We start from the raw sequence: 22343 nt of genomic DNA on the forward strand, positions 1-22343 counted from the left end.
AAAATGTCTCTTCTACCAAAAGCCATCTATACATATAACACACTTCTGATCCAAATTCCAATGTCATATTTTAAGGGGATAGAGAAACAAATCACCAATTTCATATGGAAGGGAAAGAACCCCCGGATAAGCAAAGCATTACTGAAAAAGAAGAAGAAAATGGGAGGCCTCACTCTACCTGATTTCAGAACCTATTATACGGCCACAGTACTCAAAACAGCCTGGTACTGGTACAACAACAGGCACATAGACCAATGGAACAGAATTGAGAATCCAGATATAAATCCATCCATGTATGAGCAGCTGATATTTGACAAAGGACCAGTGTCAGTTAATTGGGGAAAAGATAGTCTTTTTAACAAATGGTGCTGGCATAACTGGATATCCATTTGCAAAAAAATGAAACAGGACCCATACCTCACACCATGCACAAAAACTAACTCCAAGTGGATCAAAGACCTAAACATAAAGACTAAAACGATAAAGATCATGGAAGGAAAAATAGGGACAACCCTAGGAGCCCTAATACAGGGCATAAACAGAATACAAAACATTACCAAAAATGATGAAGAGAAACCAGATAACTGGGAGCTCCTAAAAATCAAACACCTATGCTCATCTAAAGACTTCACCAAAAGAGGAAAAAGACCACCTACAGACTGGGAAAGAATTTTCAGCTATGACATCTTCGACCAGCACCTGATCTCTAAAATCTACATGATTCTGTCAAAACTCAACCACAAAAAGACAAACAACCCAATCAAGAAGTGGGCAAAGGATGTGAACACACATTTCACTAAAGAAGATATTCAGGCAACCAACAGATACATGAGAAAATGCTCCCGATCATTAGCCATTAGAGAAATGTAAATTAAAACTACGATGAGATTCCATCTCACACCAACTAGGCTGGCATTAATCCAAAAAACACAAAATAATTTATGTTGGATAGGCTGTGGAGAGATTGGAACTCTCATACACTGCTGGTGGGAATGTAAAATGGTACAACCACTTTGGAAATCTATCTGGCGTTATCTTAAACAGTTAGAAATAGAACTACCATACAACCCAGAAATCCCACTCCTCGGAATATACCCTAGAGATACAAGAGCCTTCATACAAACAGATATATGCACACCCATGTTTATTGCAGCACTGTTTACAATAGCAAAAAGCTGGAAGCAACCAAGGTGTCCATCAACGGATGAATGGGTAAATAAATTGTGGTATATTCACACAATGGAATCCTACGCATCGATAAAGAACAGTGACGAATCTGTTGAACGTTTCATAACATGGAGGAACCTGGAAGGCATTATGCTGAGCGAAACGAGTCAGAGGCAAAAGGACAAATATTGTGTAAGACCACTATTATAAGATCTTGAGAAATAGTAAAAACTGAGAAGAACACATACTTTTGTGGTTACGAAGGGGGAGGGAGGGAGGGAGGGAGAGGGTTTTTTATTGATCAATCAGTAGATAGGAACTGCTTTGGGTGAAGGGAAAGACAACACTCAATACATGGAAGGTCAGCCCAATTGGACTGGACTAAAAGCAAAGAGGTTTCTGGGATAAAATGAATGCTTCAAAGGTCAGCGGAGCAGGGGCGGGGGTCTGGGGAACATGGTTTGAGGGGACTTCTAAGTCAATTGGCAAAATAATCCTATTATGAAATCATTCTGCATCCCACTTTGAAATGTGGCATCTGGAGTCTTAAATGCTAACAAGCGGCCATCTAAGATGCATCAATTGTTCTCAACCCACCTGGAGCAAAGGAAAATGAAGAACACCAAGGTCACACGACAACTAAGAGCCCAAGAGACAGAAAGGGCCACATGAACCAGAGACCTACATCATCCTGAGACCAGAAGAACTAGTTGGTGCCCAGCCACAATCGATGACTGCCCTGTGAGGGAGCACAACAGAGAACTCCTGAGGGAGCAGGAGATCAGTGGGATGCAGACCCCAAATTCTCATAAAAAGACCATACTTAATGGTCTGACTGCGACTAGAGGAATCCCGGCGGCAATGCTCCCCAGACCTTCTGTTGGCACAGGACAGGAACCATCCCCGAAGACAACTCATCAGACATGAAAGGGACTGGTCAGCGGGGGGGAGAGAGATGCTGATGAACAGTGAGCTTGAGAGTGTGTTGGCAACTCTTGACTGGCGGGGGGATGGGAAGATAGAGAGAGAGGGAAGCTGGCAAAATTGTCACGAAATGAGAGACTGAAAGGGCTGACTCAATAGGGGGAGAGCAAGTGGGAGAAGGGAATGAGATGTATGTAAACTTACATGTGACAGACTGATTGGATTTGTAAATGTTCACTTGAAGCTTAATAAAAGTTAATTAAAAAAAAAAAAAAGAGAGAGAGACCAGGGCTGATTCACATCCTCATTTTACAAGCACACCAACTGAGACTCTGAGAGATTTGCTCACGTTCACACAAGTGAAAAGTAGGGATATTCAGACTTGAACTTCAGACTGATGGATGCCAAGTGCCGTGATCTCTTTATTCCAGTTTGATGTCTCAATCTCCCCTCTAACTGCCCTCTCCCACCAATCCAATCCATCACCAAATGCAATGGATTTTAGCTGCTAAGCACCTCTAGATTCTGCCATTTTCCCTGGGACGAGCCAGCTCCTCTGTCACCTGGCCACCTTTCTACCATGTCCATGTCTCTACACTGTAGCCTGGGTGAACTTTTCAGAATGTCATCCTGACCATACCTCCCACAGTCTAGAATCCTGCATGGCATCTTATTGCTCTAGGGTCAAAGCCAAAGTTTTTTCATGACCCGCAGGGACCTCTCCAGGCTGAGCCCAGACAACCTCTCCAACCTCGCCCTGTATTATCTCACTGTTCTCACTCAGATCTAACTGCATTCATTAATTTCCTGGTTCCCAGAGAACTTAGGTCTGCCTAAAGCATACCATCAGAGCACCACACTCTGTCATCTCATGGTCATTCTATATGTATGTGTTTGTCTGTTAGCTTGTTCATCACATCTCCCTCCCTCTAGGACATGAGCCACATCAGGCTGGTTGCCTGCTGTATAGAATGGTACCCAGCACACAGCAGGTGCTCAATGTGTTTACTGAATGCATGGACACGTGAATGAGTGAACACATAAACTAATGAAAACACACACATGCCCATGCACAAAATCTCTTCACACAGAACCCTGGGCAGGCTTTGTCAGGGCTTTTTACGCAGCTGATGAAGACAGACTCCAACATCCAAGCTGGACTCAGTCCCCCCGACCATTGCTCCCTTACCTTCAGCCCCAGTTCCTTTCTTCTCAAAGGCCGCACACAGACGCTCAAGAACCACGTTATCACTGGAGCCCTCCACCCGGACCTCTTCATCCAGGACCCAGAAAAGGCCCTTGTCTTCAGCACGACCTCCAGCTGGTAAGCGGACCTGATGGGGAGACCCAGGATGCATTGAGGTGCCCTGATCCCTATGAAGGCCAATTCCTGGGCTGCTCTTCCTGCCGACAGGGAGTGGAGGGATCTACATCCCCACATTGTCTCAGAACAAAGCTGCCCAGACCTACACTCCTGCTCACCCTCAAACTCTCAGTGTCAAAGCCACAAAGCTGGAACAACCTTTCCATTGCAAGGGGTCCAGATCCTACCTCTGTCCTCCCTTCCTGTGTGACTTTGGAGAAGTCACTGCACCTCTCTGAGCCTCTGTCTCCTCTTGTATAAATGGATAATGGAAATATCTTCCTCAGAGGGCTGTCGTCAGGATAAATGAGCACCAGGCAGGGGGAAGCACTCTAAATCATGCATTTCTGGATACATAAAGGGTGGTTGGGCTCTTTGTACGCAGTGAAACATGAAAGGCCTAATTCTGTCCACATCGCTTGCCCCTAGAAGTTTTTGTATCTCTTTGAACTAAACTCTTGAAAAAACATAAGTGTTCAAAGAATGTTTCAGAGGAGAAGGTGAACTTGGTTCAAAGCAACGGACAAGGAATTTTAAAACTAGCCATGAGTTTCAGAGACCATCAAGTCCACCATTTTATTTTGCATATGGGAAGGAACCCTGGTAGTGCAAAAGTTAAGTGCTCAGCTGCTATCTGAAAGGTTGGTGGTTTGAACCCACCCAGCTGCTCCTCAGGAGAAAGACCTGACAATCTACTCCTGTAAAGATTACTTCCTAGAAATCCCTATGGGGCAGCTCTACTCTGTCACATGGAGTCACTATGAGTCAAAAATTGACTCGACAACACTAACAACAAAAACAACAGTGGGAAATGAAAAGAGGCTGAGAAGTTTAAGGGGCTTACGTATCTGAGGGCCTACTATGGGTTGGCACAACCAAAAACAGCATCAAGTGGTTATGGAGGAAATGTCATGTGTAGGATGACCAACTTCCTGGTTTGCCCAGGACAGGAGGGCTTCCCAGAACATGCTCTTTTCAGTGCTAAAGCCAGGAAACTCCCAGAAAAAAACAGGCCAATTGATCATCCTAACTCAGAAATATTGGTACCCACCCCTCAGAGGCCCAGAGAGGAGAAGGGACATGTCCAGGGTCACATAGGGAGTCAGCACAGAACTGGAGCTGGATCCCAGGCATCCTGGGCCTTCACCTTAGCCTTCTATGTTGGACTTGAAATTTACAGCCAACCATTCATCATAAGGTCCCAGCCGCAGCCCAGTGGCCTTGGGAACAGGGTGGCTGTTCCCTCCCCACATTGCCTGAGTCTTTCCCTCAGTCCTGTCCCTTCCAAGGAGAGGCACAGGTGAGGAAGTACAATGGGAGAGGGAACTAGCCAGAGAGAGATGCCAGAAAGAAGCAGGTATGCTGTGAACAGCCCATGGGCTTATGAACAAGGGAGCTTTACAATGATAAGTGCAGCCCACCATGAGCCAAGGAAAGCCTTGAAAACCACCCCTGGCCAGCAAGAGGTAGGGAATAAGGAAAAGAGCAGTCTGTGGCACAAAATGGCAGGAGAAATGCCACCTGGAGGACTCCTATTACATGCCGAGCACTGTGACATGTGCTTTACGTACTATGTCATTGACTTCCACAACAGCCCCAGTGGATGTGATTGTTCCCATTTTGGAAATGAGACAACTGAGGCTCAGAGAGGTAAAGTGACCTGCCTGAGGTCACCAAGGTTAGATCCAAACTTGTCAGGATTCACTGCCTAAGAACACTGGCATCAAGATGTGAGGGGTCAAAAAAGAAAACAAGGAAAGTCAAGTTACATGGTCAAGGCCAATGCTTAGAAAGGCTTGAGCAAGAGGTGCAGGTATGGGGTGCAAAGCAGGTTCTAGGGATGGGGAAAGCAAGGCCAAGAATCAGACATCCCACAACATAAAGTCTGTCTTCCCCAACTAGGTTAGGGACCTGAATCCATTGTCATCCTCTATTCTCCATTTCCCAAGGACCTAGTTTCTGCCAGGTGTGGCACCTTCGTCTGAACACCTGATCTTGACAGGTGAGAGGGCTAGACTCAGGCACATCCATTGCTGAACTCCCTTAGCTCAGACCACAGGCTCCTTGGCGTGAGTCTGATTCTAAGTCACAGAGCTGGACATAAAGCAGTGGCTATCAATCTGGGAAGCTTGTCAATACCTGATGCCCAGGCCACACCCCCCAGTCGAGTCAACACAGAATCTGGGGATGGGTCCCAGGCATCAGTGTTTGTTAACAATGCCTAAGGGATCCCAAGTGCAGATGATGCTGTGAACTAGTAACTTAAAGACTCAAATCACCTGATATTTCAATAAAAAGGCTCAGTTTGCTGGGCCCCGTGTTACCTGAGAGGGGTTCTGATCTACAACTGCCACCGTGGTCCCTGGAGATGGTTCCGGAAGATCAAATTGCACAGGAACACTTTCCTGGAAAATCACAGAGTTTAAAAGTTAGCTTCTCCAGTGATCTGAATGAAGTAGACAATTTCTGGAGACGGGGAAAAAAAGTAAGGACTTTCATCACCCTGTGGCCTTTGTATGAGAAGGGAGATGGTAGACCAACGTTCCAATAACATTCTGATATTGGCCACCTTGCAGGGTCTTCAGCAATCTTGGTGGGAGCTTTTTCATGAGCTGATTATTCAGTCCAAACTTTTCTAATACTGAAAGAGGACCTAATAAGTGCTGGGCTGAGTGCTAGGTATTAGAGGGAACAAACATAAACCATGGATAATAATAATTGCCATATAAAAATCATCAGGAATGTCCAAACAGCACTGTGCCCAAAGATGTTCATCACAGTGTTGTTTATAATAGCTTAAACTTGGAAATCACCAGATGGCCAAAGAGTTAAAATAGAATCACACGCAACCATTGAAATACATGCTTATGAAGAGATATAAACGGAGTGGGAAAATGTGAATAATATGATGTTGCGAAGAAAAGAGCAGATAACAAAATTGTGTATGTAGAGGGATTGCAAATCTGTAGAGACAACAATATACAGAAAAGTTACCGGTGTAAAATACAGCAGATTGGTAACAGTCAGGGGCAGATTACCCAACAAGCAAGGTACACATGAGCTTACTTGTGCTTACTTACTAATCTGTAGTACACAACTGCACTGTAAAATTGAAACCCATGTGAAATTGTTCGTAACAGATTAGTAAGTAAACACACTTAAGCCCGTGTGTACCATGCCTACTGGCTAATCCACTGCTGGTTAACGGTGGTTGCCTCTGGGTGATATGGCTATGAGGAGATTGTATTTTCTGTTTCTTCACACTTACATGCACTTTCCAGCTTTTTAATAAAGAACATGTATTATTTAGATCATCAGAAATAAGTGAAATATTATGGGAGGAAAAAAGATAGCTACTCCCAGGAGAGCAGTGGGTTGCAGACCCCAAATTCTCATAAAAAGACCAGACTTAATGGTCTGACTGAGACTAGAAGGACCCTGGTGGTCATGACCCCAGACCTTCTGTTGCCCAAGACAGGAACCATTCCCAAAGCCAACTCTTCAGACAGGGATTGGACTGGACAATGGGATAGAAAATGACACTGGTGAAGAGTGAGCTTTTTGGATCAAGTAGACACATGAGACTATGTGGACAGCTCCTATCTGGAGGGGAGATGAGAGGGCAGAGGGGGTCAGAAACTGGCGAAATAGACACAAAAAGAGAGAGTAGAGGGAAGGAGCAGGCTGTCTCATCAGAGGGAGAGCAATTAGGAGTACACAGCAAGGTGCATATAAATTTTTGTATGAGAGATTGACTTGATTTGTAAACTTTCACTTAAAGCACAATAAAAATAAAATAAAAAGATAGCTGCTCCCATATTTTGAATGGTCTTTGCCCCAGTACTTCAAATATCAGCAGGGTCACCCATGGTGGACAGGTTTCTGAGAAGCTTCCAGACAAAAGCAGACTAGGGAGAAAGGCCTGGCAATCTACTTCCAAACATTTAGCCAATGAAAGCCTTATGGACCACAACAGAACATCGTCCAACTCGTTTGCTTTGGACAAGTCATCAAGAACTATCAATTGCTAGAGGTGGACATCGTGTTGGTGAAGCAGAGGCTCAGCAAATGAAGGACTCGAAAATGCCAGCAATTGTGAGGGTGACACAAGATTGGGCAGTGTTTCATTCTATCAGGGGCGGATTATCCAATAAGCAAGGTAAACACAGGCTTACTTGTGCTTACTTACTAATCTGTAGTGAACACTTCCACGCGGGGACGATTTTACAGCTTGTGGTGAAAGCCATGTGAAATTGATCACTACAGGTTAGTAAGTAAGCACACGCTTACCTTGCTTACTAGGCCATCCTCCACTGTCAGGGACTGTAAATTTGAAAAGAGGCTCTGCTTCTGTAGGAAGATGCTGTGGGGTTGGGAGAGGGACAGATGCCAGCCGTAACTAGAAGCAGAATCTTTGATGTGGTGAAAAAATGTGAAACTGTTAACTATAGATGATCTGGTGAACAAGGTAAGCACCGTCCTTACCTTGCCTATAAGATACTCCTCTCCTTAGTTCTACAGTACGTACGAAGCCATGAGTCCACTCGACAGCAGCAATCTACCTGCCTATCTCTCTATCTATCAATCCATCATCTATCTACCTACCTATCTATGTAATACAGACTAGGCACTTTCTATCCTCCTTCATTAAATGTTTGAACCAGTCCCTTTAGGGGGTAATTCTCTACCCCTCCCTGTATTCACACTCATTAGAGTAACACTGCAGCTTTTCCCAGCAAGAGGTGGAGCCTATTTCCCTGCTGCTCAAATCAGGGCTCAGCCTTGAACTTGCTGTGACCAATCAAATGCAGCAGAAGTGACACCATGCTGTCCGAAGCCTAGGTCTCAAGGGGCCTCACACACTTCTGGCTGCTTTCTTGGAACCCTGCCCAGTCACCATATGAACATGCCCGGGGTAGCCTGCTGGAGGATGAGACATTGGTGAAGCAGAGATGAGTCACCCCAGACAAGGTCTGCCTAGATCAGCCAATGGCCAGGCAACACCCAGACACATGAAAGCCCAGCCAAGATCAACAAAACCATCTGTCTGACCCACATCTGACTGCAGGCACAAGAGCTACCCCAGCCAAGACCAGAAGAACTGCCCAGCCAACTTCGAAACTCATGCACAATAATAGAGGGTTTTTTTTTTAACAACTATGTTTTGGGAGTGTTTATTATGCAGCACTATTGTGGCAAATGATAACTGATACAGGAGTATTGTTAGCTTCATTTTACAAGTGAAGAACTTGAGGATCAGAGAAGGTAAGTGACTTTCCTATGGCTGCAAAGCCAGTAAGTGGCAGAGTTAGGATCAGACCCCAGGTGTCATCAATGTCACTGGTTTGAGATTTATCCAAGTTGATGCTTTCATGTGTACGAGTGCAGCCTCCAACCTAAGAAATTATTGATGAGCAGTATGGTTATTTCTAATATTTTGCCATTAGAACTGGCTGGAGTCCAAGTGGTCACCTTCAGGGAGGGAGAAGGGGGTAGTGATTTGGACTGGATCCGGGGCGGGGGAGGACTTCTTGGGGTGCTGGGAAAGTTGCATTTTGATGTGGGGGGCATGGTTTCATGAGTATGTCCATTTGAATGAATCTGTTGAGTTACACACTTCTGATTTTCCATTTTTCTCTATGAATGTTGTATCTTAATTTCAACTTTTTTTTTTTAAATGAGAAAAGAAGGGCTGGCAGGGACACACCTGTATGTGTTTCCAGGTTCACATGCACAGAGATTTGCTAAGGTGCCTCCCACCAGGGGAATTTCTGGATTATGGTGGCTGGAGAAGACAAAGTATTATGATAACACGTGCAAAGAGCTGGAGATAGAAAACCAAAAGGGAAGAACACACTCAGCATTTCTCAAGCTGAAAAGAGCCGAAGAAAAAATTCAAGCCTCGAGTTGCAATAGTGAAGAGTTCTATGGGAAAAATATTAAATAAAGCAGGAAGCATCCAAAGAAGATGGAAGGAATATGCAGAGTCATTATACCAAAAAGAATTAGTCAATGTTTAACCATTTCAAGAGGTGGTATATGATCAGGAACCGATGGTACTGAAGGAAGAAGCCCAAGCTGCACTGAAGACATTGGCGAAAAATAAGGCTCCAGGAGTTGATGGAATATCAATTGAGATGTTTCAACAAACAGATGCAGCATTGGAGGTGCTCACTTGTCTATGTCAAGAAATATGGAAGACAGCTTCTTGGCCAACTGACTGGAAGAGATCCATATTTATGCCTATTCCCGAGAAAGGTGATCCAACCGAATGTGGAAATTGTAGAACAATATCATTATCACATACTAGCAAAATTTTGCTGAAGATCATTTAAAAACGGCTGCAGCAGTATATCACAGGGAACTACCAGAAATTCAGGCCGGTTTCAGAAGAGGACCTGGAACCAGGGATATCATTGCCGATGTCCGATGGATCCTGGCTGAAAGCAGAGAATACCAGAAGGATGTTTACCTGTGTTTTATTGACTATGCAAAGGCATTCGACTGTGTGGATCATAACGATTTATGGATAACATTGCAAAGAATGGGAATTCCAAAACACTTAATTGTGCTCATGAGGAACCTGTACATAGATCAAGAAGCAGCTGTTCGGAAAGAACAAGGGGATACTGACTGGTTTAAAGTCAGCAAAGATGTGTGTCAGAGTTGCATCCTTTCACCATACCTATTCAATCTGTATCCTGAGCAAATAATACAAGAAGCTGGACTATATGAAGAAGAACAGGGCATCAGAATTGGAGGAAGACTCATTAATAACCTTCGTTATATAGATGACCCAACCTTGCTTGCTGAAAGTGAAGAGGACTTGAAGCACTTACTAATGAAGATCAAAGTCCACAGCCTTCAGTATGGATTGCACCTCAACATAAAGAAAAAACAAAAACTCTCACAACTGGACCAATGAGCAACATCATGATACAGAAAAAAGATTGACGTTGTCAAGGATTTCATTTTACTTGGATCCACAATCAACACATATGGAAGCAGCAGTCAAGAAATCAAAAGACGTGTTGCACTGGGTAAATCTGCTGCAAAAGACCTCTTTAAAGTGTTGAAAAGCAAAGATGTCACGTTGAAGACTAAGGTGTGCCTGACCCAAGCCTTGGTATTTTCAATCGCATTATATGCATGTGAAAGCTGGACAATGAATAAGGAAGATCGAAGAAGAATTGACACCTTTGAATTGTGGTGTTGGCGAAGAACATTGAATATACCACGGGCTGCCCAAGGAACGCACAAATCTGTCTTGGAAGAAGTACAACCAGAATGCTCCTTAGAAGCAAGGTTGGCGAGACTGCATCTTACATACTTAGGACATGTTGTGAGGAGGGATAAGTCCCTGGAGAAGGGCATCATGCTTGGTAAAGCACAGGGTCAGCAGAAAAGAGGGCCTTCAATGAGGTGGATTGACACAGCGGTTAAAACAATGGATTCAGGCATAACAACAATTGTAAGGATGGCACAGGACCAGGCAGTGTTTCGTTCTGTTATGCATAGGGCCACTATGAGTTGCAACCAACTCGATGGCACCTAACAACAACAACAACAACAGGGCACGCGCATCTTCACCTTGGTTAGACATTGCCACTGTGTGCTCCAAAGGGGTGCATAACCCACTGCTTCCACCCAACAGAGCACAGACGGCTTTCCATGTGGATGAAGACGCAGGCTAACTCTCAGAGGAGGCTTTCGTTTGGGTGAGGTGGGTGAGGAGGTACAGACGGTCCCAAAGCCGGACAGCCATGTGAGCAAAGGTCTAGGAGGTACAAGTTCACCGTTGTTTGAGGACTGTAGGATGTGGGGGGCAGTGGGTGGAGTTTGGGCTGCAGAGGGAGATGGCGGAGTGGCAGAGGCCTTGGGGACCAGCCCAGGAGCTAGGGTTTCCTTAGTGGTAGACCAAACTGGGGTGGTACTGAAGCTGACCAGAGGCCCTGAATCCTACCCCTCCCCATCCCAGCCTCACACCCTCCACTGAGCCCTCTCAAAGGAACACTCCAGCCCCACCACACCTCCCGGTATCGCTCCAGCGTGGAGACGAAGGTCCGCTGGTAAAAAAGCAGCTGCAAGCGCTCGTGGGTGTAATTGTGGCACAGCTCCTCAAAGGTGGCCGCACGGTCTTTGCCCTGGTGCCGGGGGTTCTGAAAGCCTGGCGAGTCCACCACCATGATGGAGGCCATGGAGAGGTGGTGGGAGGAGAAGGATCTAGAAAGAGAGCAGAGAGGCCCCGAGATGACATGGAGGCTTAGATCCTGCTGGTCCAAGTCTCTTACTCTCCCACTGCAGAGATGGAGAAACTGAGGCAGCGTACTGGGTAGATTTGGGGATCTAGCAGATCCAGCAGGCTCACCATTTACAGGCTGTGTGACCTTGGGCAAGATGCCGAACCTCTCTGAGCCTGGGTTCCCTAACTGTAAAATGATGGTGAGGTGAGTTGGACAATTTCAAACGCTGCAGTAAGGCTTGAAGGAGTTAACGTGTGAAAATGTCTCCCACGACATTCCAGAAATGTTACTACCCCACCAGGCCAAGTGGAGAAATGATTTGCTTAGGAGACTTTGGAGACTGTCAAACATAGCCCTGGAGCCTAGCTCTACAACAGAAGGGCTGTGTGCCTTGGGAAAGTCTCACTTAACCTCCCTGAGCCTCAACCGCCTCAGCTGTGAAAGGGTTAATGATGGAACCCAACTCAGGGGACTGACTGAAGTGTTGAATGTGCTAAGGCCTCCATTACTCTGAGCACCACGAGGGCTGCCATGTGGTAAGTGCTCAGTACATGTTACCTGCTATTATTATCATTAGCATCATAAGCTTTGGAGGGCCCTTAGTTTAAACCTTAATTCTCCTCCAGTGGTGCAAGTTTTTCCATCCATATAAAACCAGCTGCAGTTAAGTCGATTCCAACTCACGGCGACCCCAAGTGTGTCAGACTAGAACTATGCTACACAGGGTTTTCAGTGGCTGGTATTTCAGAAGCAGATCGCCAGGCCTTTCTTCTGAGGTGCCTCTGGGTAAACGCAAATGATCAACCTTTCGGTTAGCAGCTGAGTGCATTCACTGTTTGCACCACCTAGGGACTCCTTTCTATCTATAAGATGGGGTTGATAAGAACAGCCAAGACATAGACGGTCACGAAGATTAAGTCAGATAATGCTCAGAGAGCCAAACACCTACTAGGTGCTCAGTCCATGATGGTAATGGGTATGGTCATCAACAATATACCCATTTTACAGATGTGGGCTCCAAGATCCCCAGTCACGAAGCAGCCCCCGCTTTGCTGGCTGAGGCTGCTTCCTCCCGCCAGCAGTTCATTTTCCAATCCCAGTGCACCCTCCTCGAAGCACACAGGATTCTCTTTGTTTCTAGATAATACATCTATGGTCTCAGACAGCAGTTACTCCAGCAGCGATGGAGGATGTTGATTCTGTGTCTGCGACAACATCAGAGAAGCCCCGGCTGCTCCGTTGCTACACAGCAGCCCTATGGCTTTAACAGGATTTCAGAAGCCTAATTATGTGTCCTGCTTCCACAGGGGAGGGAGGAAAGCCCTTGCCTGCATCCTGGGTTGACCAGCCAGGATTGCTCAAAGGATTTTGAAGAGTGTGACTCAGGGTGGGAGAAAGCAGAGGCTCTTAGTGCCTGCAGTCCCGCAGACACATTCCAGAGACACATTCTAGCCCACCCTGAAATGCCACCCCTCCTGCTCCCCTTTCCCAGCAGGAAAATAAATGGTTGAGAGCAATGTGGTGGGTTATCAGGCAACTCGAAGGTTTGAGGTGGGTGTGCAACGTTGTGCTTGCATCCCCGCTCCACCTCTCTGCGCCTCTGTTTCGTCATCTATAAAATGGGCTGATGTATGAGGTGATATGGAGCCCTGGTGGTGCAGTGGTTAAGAGCTTGGCTGCTAACCAAAAGGTCGGCAGTTTGAATCCACCAGCCACTCCTTGGTAACCCTTTGCGGCAGTTCTACTCTGTCTTATAGGGTCGCTGTGAGTTGAAATTGACTTGATAGCAATTTTTTTTTTTTTTAATGAGATGACATAAGGCAAGTTACACAATTAGAGGGGCAATAGTGGTTCAGTGGTAGAATTCTCATCTTCCATGTGGGAGACATGGGTTCAATTCCCAGCCAATATACCATATGTGCAGCCACCACCCACCTGTCAGTAGAGGTTTGCAAGTTGCTATGATGCTGAACAAGTTTCAGCAGAGCTTCCAGACTAAGACAGGTTAGGAAGAAAGCCCTGGCTATCTGCTCCCAAAAATCAGCCAGTGAAAACCCTAAGGATCACAATGGTCCAATCCACAACCAATCACCAGGATGGCACAGGACCAGGCAATGTTTCATTCCCTCGTGCGGGGGGTCACCGTGAGTCAGGAGCCTGACTTGATGGCAGCTAACGACAACCACACACCATCAGTGCAGGTGTGGATCCTTAGTAGGTACTCTGAAATTGTCAGCTTTTATTATTAGCGTTGTTATTGTCGCTATTATAAAGAGCAATTTAAATACATTATTTCTTTTAATCCTCAGAACAGTCCTGGGGGATAGAGCTATTTTTTTTTAAATAGACTTCAGGTTTTTAGAGCAGTTTTAGATTTACAGAGAAATTGTGCAGAAAGGACAGAGTTTCCATATACCCCCACCCCCTTCCCTTCTGTTTCTCGTATTATTAATACCTTGCATTCCTATGGTGTATTTGTTACAACTGACCAACCAATACTGGCGCATTACACCAGCTCCTCACTTAGCGACTATTTTCTTATCTGACATTATTCATTTACAACAATAGAAAAAAATCTATCTGACTATTTTGTGTATCAATGAGTAGTTGAAGTGAGGGGTCTGAAGTTTATGAGAGGTTTTACCCAGGCCAGGCCACTGCCAACACTGGGCAGGCGAGGGGCACACAGGAGGTGGGGGCAGCCGGGCCTTGAGGAGGTGACAGAAGTCAGGCGTGGGCTCAGAAGTCTCTTCTTCCAAAGAGCCCTCTCTGCCACCTCTGCAGCCTCTGCTGGGCCCTGCTGGCCTGGCCTCATCTACCGCAGGTCTAGTAGCCACCTTCCACCGAGGCCTGTCTCTGGGCCGATGGAGCATGAAGGTAGATAGGTGAGGTGAGGCAAGGGGCTCCTTAACGGAGGCCTGGAACATGGCCAGGTGATGGTGGGTCCCTGCTGCTACAGAGTCAGTGGGCAACCCTTGACCACCACCACCCCAAACCCTGCAGGCCCTGTGGTGGTAGAGTAGGCGTGGTGGGGAAGGGGAGCCCACCACGCCAAGCGTATCCCGAGACACGCTGTAGGCACTGATGGGTGGTGGGGTACTGGGGTTGGGGGGGAGACACCAGTGCCCCCCACCTGCTCTCACTGTCCTATAACACCAATTTTCACATGACAACCTGGACTTTGGAACCTAACCGTGTCAATAAATGAAGTGTGTGTGTATTATTAACTGAAGTCCATAGTTTATATGAGGGTTTGTAATATCAAGTGTTCACCATGACAACATCCTACAGAAGAGTTTCACGGCCCTAAAAATGCTCTGTGCATATTTCCAGAGCCATTAAGGCTAGATGAACCCCCAAAACTATTGCCCTGATGATAATCTTTAAATCTTAAACCTGAAACCAAAGATCTCCCCTAAAGTCTTCTTCAAACCCAACAATAAATCAAAACCAAACCCACTGCCGTCGAGTTAATTCTGACTTATAGCGACCCTATAGGACAGAGTAGAACTGCCCAATAGAGTTTCCAAGGAGCACCTGGCAGATTTGAACTGCCGACCTCTGGGTTAGCAGCTGTAGCACTTAACCGCTACATGACCAGGGTTTCCAACCCAACAATAAAAATAGTTTAGGCTAATTAGTAAAGATTGCCTGCCTTGAGCATTGTGCTCTTTCAAAGAACTATATATGGGATCAAATTGACCACAGCAACTGGAAAGTTTAGATGGGAACCTTAGGGGCAGTGAATTTATGTTAACGGAAGAGGAAAAACTCAGAAAAGGAGCGTGAGAATGGTTACACAACTTGAAGAATGTAATCAATGTCACAGAATTGTACCTGTAGAAATTGGTGCATGTTTTTACAAAAACAACAAAATACATTTTTTTTTAATAACAAAAAATGAACAGAAAAAAATGCCCCATGGGTAGAGCTATTTTACAGACGAGGAAAGTGAGACTGGAGAGGTGGACCAATTTGCAGAAATCACACAGCAGTGGGTGGCCATGGTCAAATTTAAACCCAGCCCTGTTGTCCAGCTGAAAACCCTGCTCTCCAGCTCAAAATAAACCCCTACACCAAACTACCCCGTTTAGTGTCAAGGTTGTTTGTCTACCTGCAAGAGGAAGACTTGGTGCCTGGGCAAAAGCTGCAGTTACCTGTTGATGAGTGAGACCACGGCAGCAAAGACCTCCTGGTACAGGCCCGAGGCCATCCCCTCCACACACTCCACACCTGTCATCTTGAGCCCTGAAGAGAGAAAGAACAGGACCAGTATCCTGTGGTCAGGACCTCATCTGAGGCCAAGAACACCACTCAGGAGGCAGCAGAGTGTCGCTCGGCCTTAGAAACCACTGCCGTACCACCACCAACACATACACACACACACACACACACCCTCTGCCCCAAGGTTGAAATCATATGCCCACATTCTCAGGACAAAATTCTAATATCTTACCAGGACTTACGGTTCCTGCGTCAACTGGCCCTATCTCCCTCTCCATCATGCTCTCTGCTCATCTCCTGCTTATTCTCCAGGGCTCAGCCCAACTGTCACCTCCTCAGGGAGGCCTTCCTTGACTACCCCTGCCAATTAGACTAATTCTCTACTTTCCTTTATACCACTTGCTGCATTATCTTTGCTTATCTGGTTATTTTGTTGTTCTGTGTCTTCCCCCACAATGCTGAGAGCGCTGTAAGGATGGGACTTTTTGGGGGTTTGTTGACCATCAAATCCCCCAGTGCCGGGTGCATAGTAACCAAAACCAAAAAAACAAACCTGTTGCAGTCAAGTCGACTCCAACTCATAACAACCCTACAGGACAGAGAAGAACTGCCCCATCAGGTTTCCAAGGAGCACCTGGTAGATTTGAACTGCCGGCCTTTTGGTTAGCAGCAGTAGCTCTTAACCACTACGCCACCAGGGTTTCCACAGTAGGTACTCAATACATGTTTACTCTTCCCTTTTTCTGGATAGAAATTTGGTAAATTTACATCGGAAGCCATAAAATGTTCATACACTTGACTCATTTCATTATAGTGAACGATTCAGAGAAGCAAAGATTTCTAGATATATATGTGCTTCCAATTGTTTAAATTGACAACAGTCGCTTTTTGGAAACAGTTTGAATGTTCAACAATAGTGAATAGGTTAAGTAATTTTTAATCCATCCATACAAAGCTAAAACGTTTAAATTTAGGTACAGGAGAATATTTAATGAGATGGAAAAGTGTCAACCTAGGTGAAGAGAAATAAAATGTTTACAGAACTAGCATTACAGTTGCAGCCTCAATTTTGTTTAAATAGACACACGCACACCAGGAAAACAGCTAGCCTTGATTAGGGTGCATTGAATGACCTGAGGCAAGGGCTGTAAAGGGATCTCAGATCACAAATCCTGATTCTGAAGTTTTGGGGCCATCCTCAGAACTAGAAATGCGCATTCCAAATCTGCACGCACTTAGTGCCTGGAGAAAGACTTCTGCTTGCACACCCCAGGCGGCCCATTGCAGCCCTGAAATAATTTCCCATCCCTCCTTTAACTCCACCCCAACCTGGACTGTTGCTAGGCAACCCACTGCCTCCCAGTGTCTCTCCTGAACCTGCTGGTCCCCTGCCTGCTTAATGTCTACCCACAAGACCTTGGCCTGAGAGGTTGCATCAGACTCACAAAGCTCTGTGTGTATGTGTGTGTGTGTGTGTCAGAGAGAAGGGATAACCTTTAAGCAGACCACAGTGGGCAGACCTGGAAGGAAACAAAAAGGCCAATGAAACCCAAGTGCCGTTAGTCATCAAAGTGAAGTCCCAGGAAGGAGGGGCAGTTCTGAGGACCCAAAGGGCCCCCAAGAGATGTCCCAAAACCACAGCTCAAAACAGTCCTCCTCAGTATTCTCAAACTCTGTTATCTCAAGAAGGGCTAGTCTGAGGGAGTCTTCAGAGACCCTTGGGGCTCCAAAAGGTCCCTCTGTACTTCGTTTTCTGCAGCCAAGCCATCTGGCTAGCAGAAGGCTGCAGACCTAGGACTCAAAAGAACCCACCCGTTCAGGTGCAATACCAAACCCCCCTGCTTTTCCCCCACACCACTGAAAAGCACCCTCACTCCTCTACCTTCTCAGAACAAAGTCTTAGAAGCCATCCTTGCTCCCTCTCCATTACATCACAAGGCCAATGCCATCACATCTATGTGTACACTATCTCCTGAATGTGCTCACCTCTTCCCATCTCTACATCTACTTCCCTAATCCAAGCCCTTATCATCTCTCACTGGGATGACTTCTAGAGATTCCCAACTGTTTTCCCTTCTCCCATTCATTACACAACTTTCATCCAGGTTGGGCTTCATAAAGAATAAGTCAAATCACATTACTCCTCTACTTAAGCCTTCCCCCATAGCTTCTCAACAGTTTAAGAATGAAAATCCTGACTTACAAACTGTTACAAGATGTGATCCCACCTTGCTCTCCAACCTCATCTCCCACTAACCCCACACCCCGCTCCAGCCATACCAGTCTTATTTCTGCTCTTCAGTCAGGAAGGTCAGACTTTGCTCTACATCATAAGAGCTCAACGAATATTAAATGCAAAGGATATGCTTCAGTCCCTTGGCACCCCCCATGCTGTCTCCTCTCTCCATTGCAGGAACCCCTCCTCAGTTTCAGAACCCTGGACAGAGCTATCTGTTTGACTGTAAGCATCATGCAGGTAAGGGGCCACGTCCATTTCTGCACACGGTGGCTTCCCTGTACCTAGCACAGGCCTGCATGCAGTAGGTCCTCCATAAATCCTCGATGGATGGGTGAATGAACGCTGGTGCAACCCGAGAGGCTGGCCCAGAGGGGCCTCCGCCCCACCAGAAAGGCAGCAGATACAGTACCTGAACTTGTCTCCTCATCCTCAAGGCCACGTCGACTCGACCCAGACTTCACTTGCTCAATGATCTGCTGCAGGTGATGCTTGAAGGTGGCCCTGTTCAGCTCCTCGTAGTCACAGCCCAGCACCTCGGCTGCACGGTTTGCCCACTCAAACCGCATGAACTGCTTTCGGCCCACTGCACAAGGGACAAAGCAGAGGTGTGGGGATGAGGACTTGGGCATGCAGTAGGTGGGCGCCCAAGGGAGCCTTGAAGAATCTCACCACCCTCTCAACATCTGGCCACACATCTCGGTGGGGATCCTGAAAGACTGCTCAGGTCTGACTCCTGCAGGGATGAGGTTTCCCGGGAGATATTTTCATCCTACCCCTCACCATTTACATTTTTGACATTTTCAAAGCAATTAAAATGGCCATGGGGACATTCTAAATGTGGGATTGGGGAGCATTTGGTAAAAGTATCATTTATCTGCTCACATATCCAGTTATCTATCCATCCAGCCACCCACTACCCCTTGCCATTCAACTACTGACTCAACTCCCTACCCAGCCACACATCCTAGCCACTCATCCACCCATCCATTTATTCAACACATATGTACTGAGCTCCTACAACGTGGTGAGCACCATGTTAGCCACTGGGGAATTAATGATAAGCAAGATAGGTGTGGTGCCTGCCCTCACGGAGCTGATAGTCTACTAAGGAGATGAGACAATAAACAAATAAATAGGATAATTTATGATGATAAAATTATAAAGGTTTTTTTTCCTCTATGTAGAGAATAAAACAGGATGATAAGATAAAGGGAGATTGAGGTATCCATGATGGTCAGAGAGGGCTCTACTTGAAGATGTGATAATTGAAATGGAATGTGACAGGTGAGAAGGGCCTGGCCACATAAAGAACTAGGGAAGAGCTTTAGAAGCTGTGCAAAGGCCCTGAGGCAGACATGAGCACATTATGTTAGAGAAATGCCAGAAAGATCAAGGTGACTGGAGCATAAGGGGTAGGTGAGTGGGTATTAGATGAGGTTGAAGAAGCAATGGAGAATCACTCGATGAACTGTTATAGACCAAAAACCAAACCACTCATAGCCATTGCTGTCGAGTCAATCCCAACTCATAGCGACCTTATAGGACAGAGTAGAGCTGCCCCATAGGGTTCCCAAGGCTGCAAATCTTTACAAAAGCAGACAACCACCTCTTTCTCCCATGGAGCAGCTGGTGGGTTTGAACTGCTGACCTTTCAGTTAGCAGCCCAGCACTTAACCACTGCATTACCAGGGTTCCTTAAAACCCAACCAGTTGCTGTCCATTTGATTCTGAGTCATGGCAACCCCAACTATGTCAGAGTAGAACTATGTCCATAGGGCTTTCAACGGCTATAATCTTTTGGAAGTAGATTGCCAGGCCTTTTTTTTCCTGAAGCATCTCTGGGTAGATTTGAATTTTTGGTTAGTAGCCGAGCATTTAACCGTGTGCAGCACCCATGGAATCTGAAGACTGTTAAAATTAGCACCAAAGGCTTTGTACAACATAGACAATGCTTACAGTTCAACGTTAAGTGAAACAAAGACTAGAAAACTCTTCCATGGTATGATGTCAACTGTGTAAATCCAGCAAAACTGCTGTAAAAAAATAATAAAAAGGAAATATATCCAAATATTAACAGCCATGGCTGGGTAGGGGCAGTCTGTGTTTTCCAAATTGTCTACAGTGACTGTGTATTAATTTTGTAATCCAAATAAAAATAAATGTTTTATTAAAACAAATAAGAACATCATCCCTAAATAATAGTTTCCTGTCTCTTATCTTCCCATAAATGTGTTTCTTTGGATTAAGAATCGCAGTTGCCAATAAAGATTTCTCTGTTCATCAGAAAGAGGTCATGGGGACCCAGTTCTTCAAGCAAACGTCTTGAAGAATGAGCTTGGCTTATGGCAAAACTGGAAATTTGGAAAAGGGACTTTATTTGGGACTCTGACACTAACTGATTTGGACTGAATTATTTGGGTTCCCTCAAAATATATGTTGAAGTACTAATCCCTATATCTGTGAACGTGATCCTATTTAGAAATAGGGTTTCTTTTGTTATGTTAATTAGGTCATACAAGTGTAGGGTGGGTCCCATACCTAATCCCTTCTGAGTGGTGCCTTATAAAGAAGAGAACAAACACAAGGAACAGACACACACAGGGGGAGGAAACCATTTGAGGATTCCTCTATAAGCCAAGGAACCAAGAAATGCCTGGGGCTACAAAAGCTGAATGAGACCAGGAAGGACCTTCCCATGGAGCTGACATAGAGATCATAGCCTTGCTGACAACCTGGATTCAGATTTCTAGCCTCTAAAACTGTCAAACGATACAATCTGTTTTTTGAGCAGCCTTTTTGTGATGCTTTTGGTAGCCCTAACAAATAAGACGCTACCTGTTATGGACTGAACTGTGTCCCTCAAAAATATGTGTTGTAAATCCTAACTTCTATGCCTGTGGTTATAATCTCACTTGGGAATGGGTTGTCTTTGTTATGTAAATGAGGCTAGATTAGTATAGGATGTGTCTTAAATCCATCTCTTTTGTGATATAAAAGAGATAAAACAAGTAAGAGAAAGAGGCAGAGATGGGGAAATAGACATGCCAAGCCACATGAAGATGGTGGTGGTGACGATGTTTTCATAATAATGGTTGTGATGGTGATGATCATGATGGTAATGGTGATGATGGTGACTATGATGGTAATGATGATGATGATGGTAATGATAGTGATGAAGATGGTGGTGGCAATAATGGTGCTGATGATGGTGATGATGTTGATGATGATGATGGTGATGATAATGGTGATTATGCTGCTGCGGCTGCAGCTGCTGCTGATGGTGATGGTGGTGATGACGGCAGTTACCACTAACTGACCCCATTTTACTCAACATCAGCAACTTTGTTCAGCTCATGGCTTTTGGAGTCAGAAAGTCTGTGTTCACGTTCTAGGTCTGACGTGGTAAAAGCTGAATACATGCTGGTTAGAATTATTAGTTATTTATTATTGTTGTTATGATTATTTTAATCCTCACAGAGTCCTACAAAGCAATATTATCATTTCCATTTTGCAGATGAAAAAACAGACTCAGAGAAGTCACCAGAAATCAGACCGCTACTAAGGGGAAGAACTACTGTTTCTCCCAAAGTAGTCCTTCCAGTACTACCTTTCAGAAACTTTCCATATCCTTAGCACTCTAGATACGAATTTCTTTTAAATGGACTCACTTCTCTTTTCCATTTAAATAAATATATTGTAAAAAGCAGTAGTGTAGCACTACCATAAATGAACTCATAGAGATCCTGTAGGACAGAGTAGAACTGCCCCGTAGAGTTTCCAAGGAGCACCCGGCAGATTTGAACTGCCAACCTCTTGGTTAACAGCTGTAGCACTTAACCACTACACCACCAGGGTCGCCATGAGTGAGAATCAACTTGACAGCAGTGGGTTTGGTTTTTTTGGTATCATAAATGAAAGGAGCCATGTTGACAGAGTGGTTAAGCACTTGGCTGCTAACCAAAAGGTTGACAGTTCAAACCCACCAGCATCGTCAAGGGAGAAAGATGTAACAATTTGCTTCCATAAAGTTATAGCCTTGGAAACCCTATGGGGCAGTTCTACTTTGTCCTATAGGGTCACTATGAATTGGAATAGATACAAAGTCAATGGGTTTTTATCATTAAATGAGAATCCATTATCACCTGTCACAAATAGAAAGTAAAAATAAATACAATATGAGCAC

At 45.3% G+C, this 22343-nt stretch overlaps 1 protein-coding gene across 1 annotated transcript in view; it reads right to left on the reverse strand.

Moving 5' to 3' along the window:
* MYO18B (myosin XVIIIB) overlaps positions 1 to 22343 on the reverse strand; it is a 327968-nt gene that overhangs the window by 233470 nt on the left and 72155 nt on the right. Inside the window, exons 13-17 of the mRNA XM_049865475.1 lie at positions 18570 to 18743; positions 15855 to 15945; positions 11485 to 11677; positions 5779 to 5859; positions 3281 to 3425 (exon numbers count right to left, since the gene is read on the reverse strand). Of these exons, the coding sequence (XP_049721432.1) occupies positions 3281 to 3425; positions 5779 to 5859; positions 11485 to 11677; positions 15855 to 15945; positions 18570 to 18743 (684 nt within the window). The remainder of the gene's footprint in view (positions 1 to 3280; positions 3426 to 5778; positions 5860 to 11484; positions 11678 to 15854; positions 15946 to 18569; positions 18744 to 22343) is intronic.

This window comes from Elephas maximus, chromosome 22, assembly GCF_024166365.1.
Source record: "Elephas maximus indicus isolate mEleMax1 chromosome 22, mEleMax1 primary haplotype, whole genome shotgun sequence".
Classification (NCBI taxonomy): domain Eukaryota; kingdom Metazoa; phylum Chordata; class Mammalia; order Proboscidea; family Elephantidae; genus Elephas; species Elephas maximus.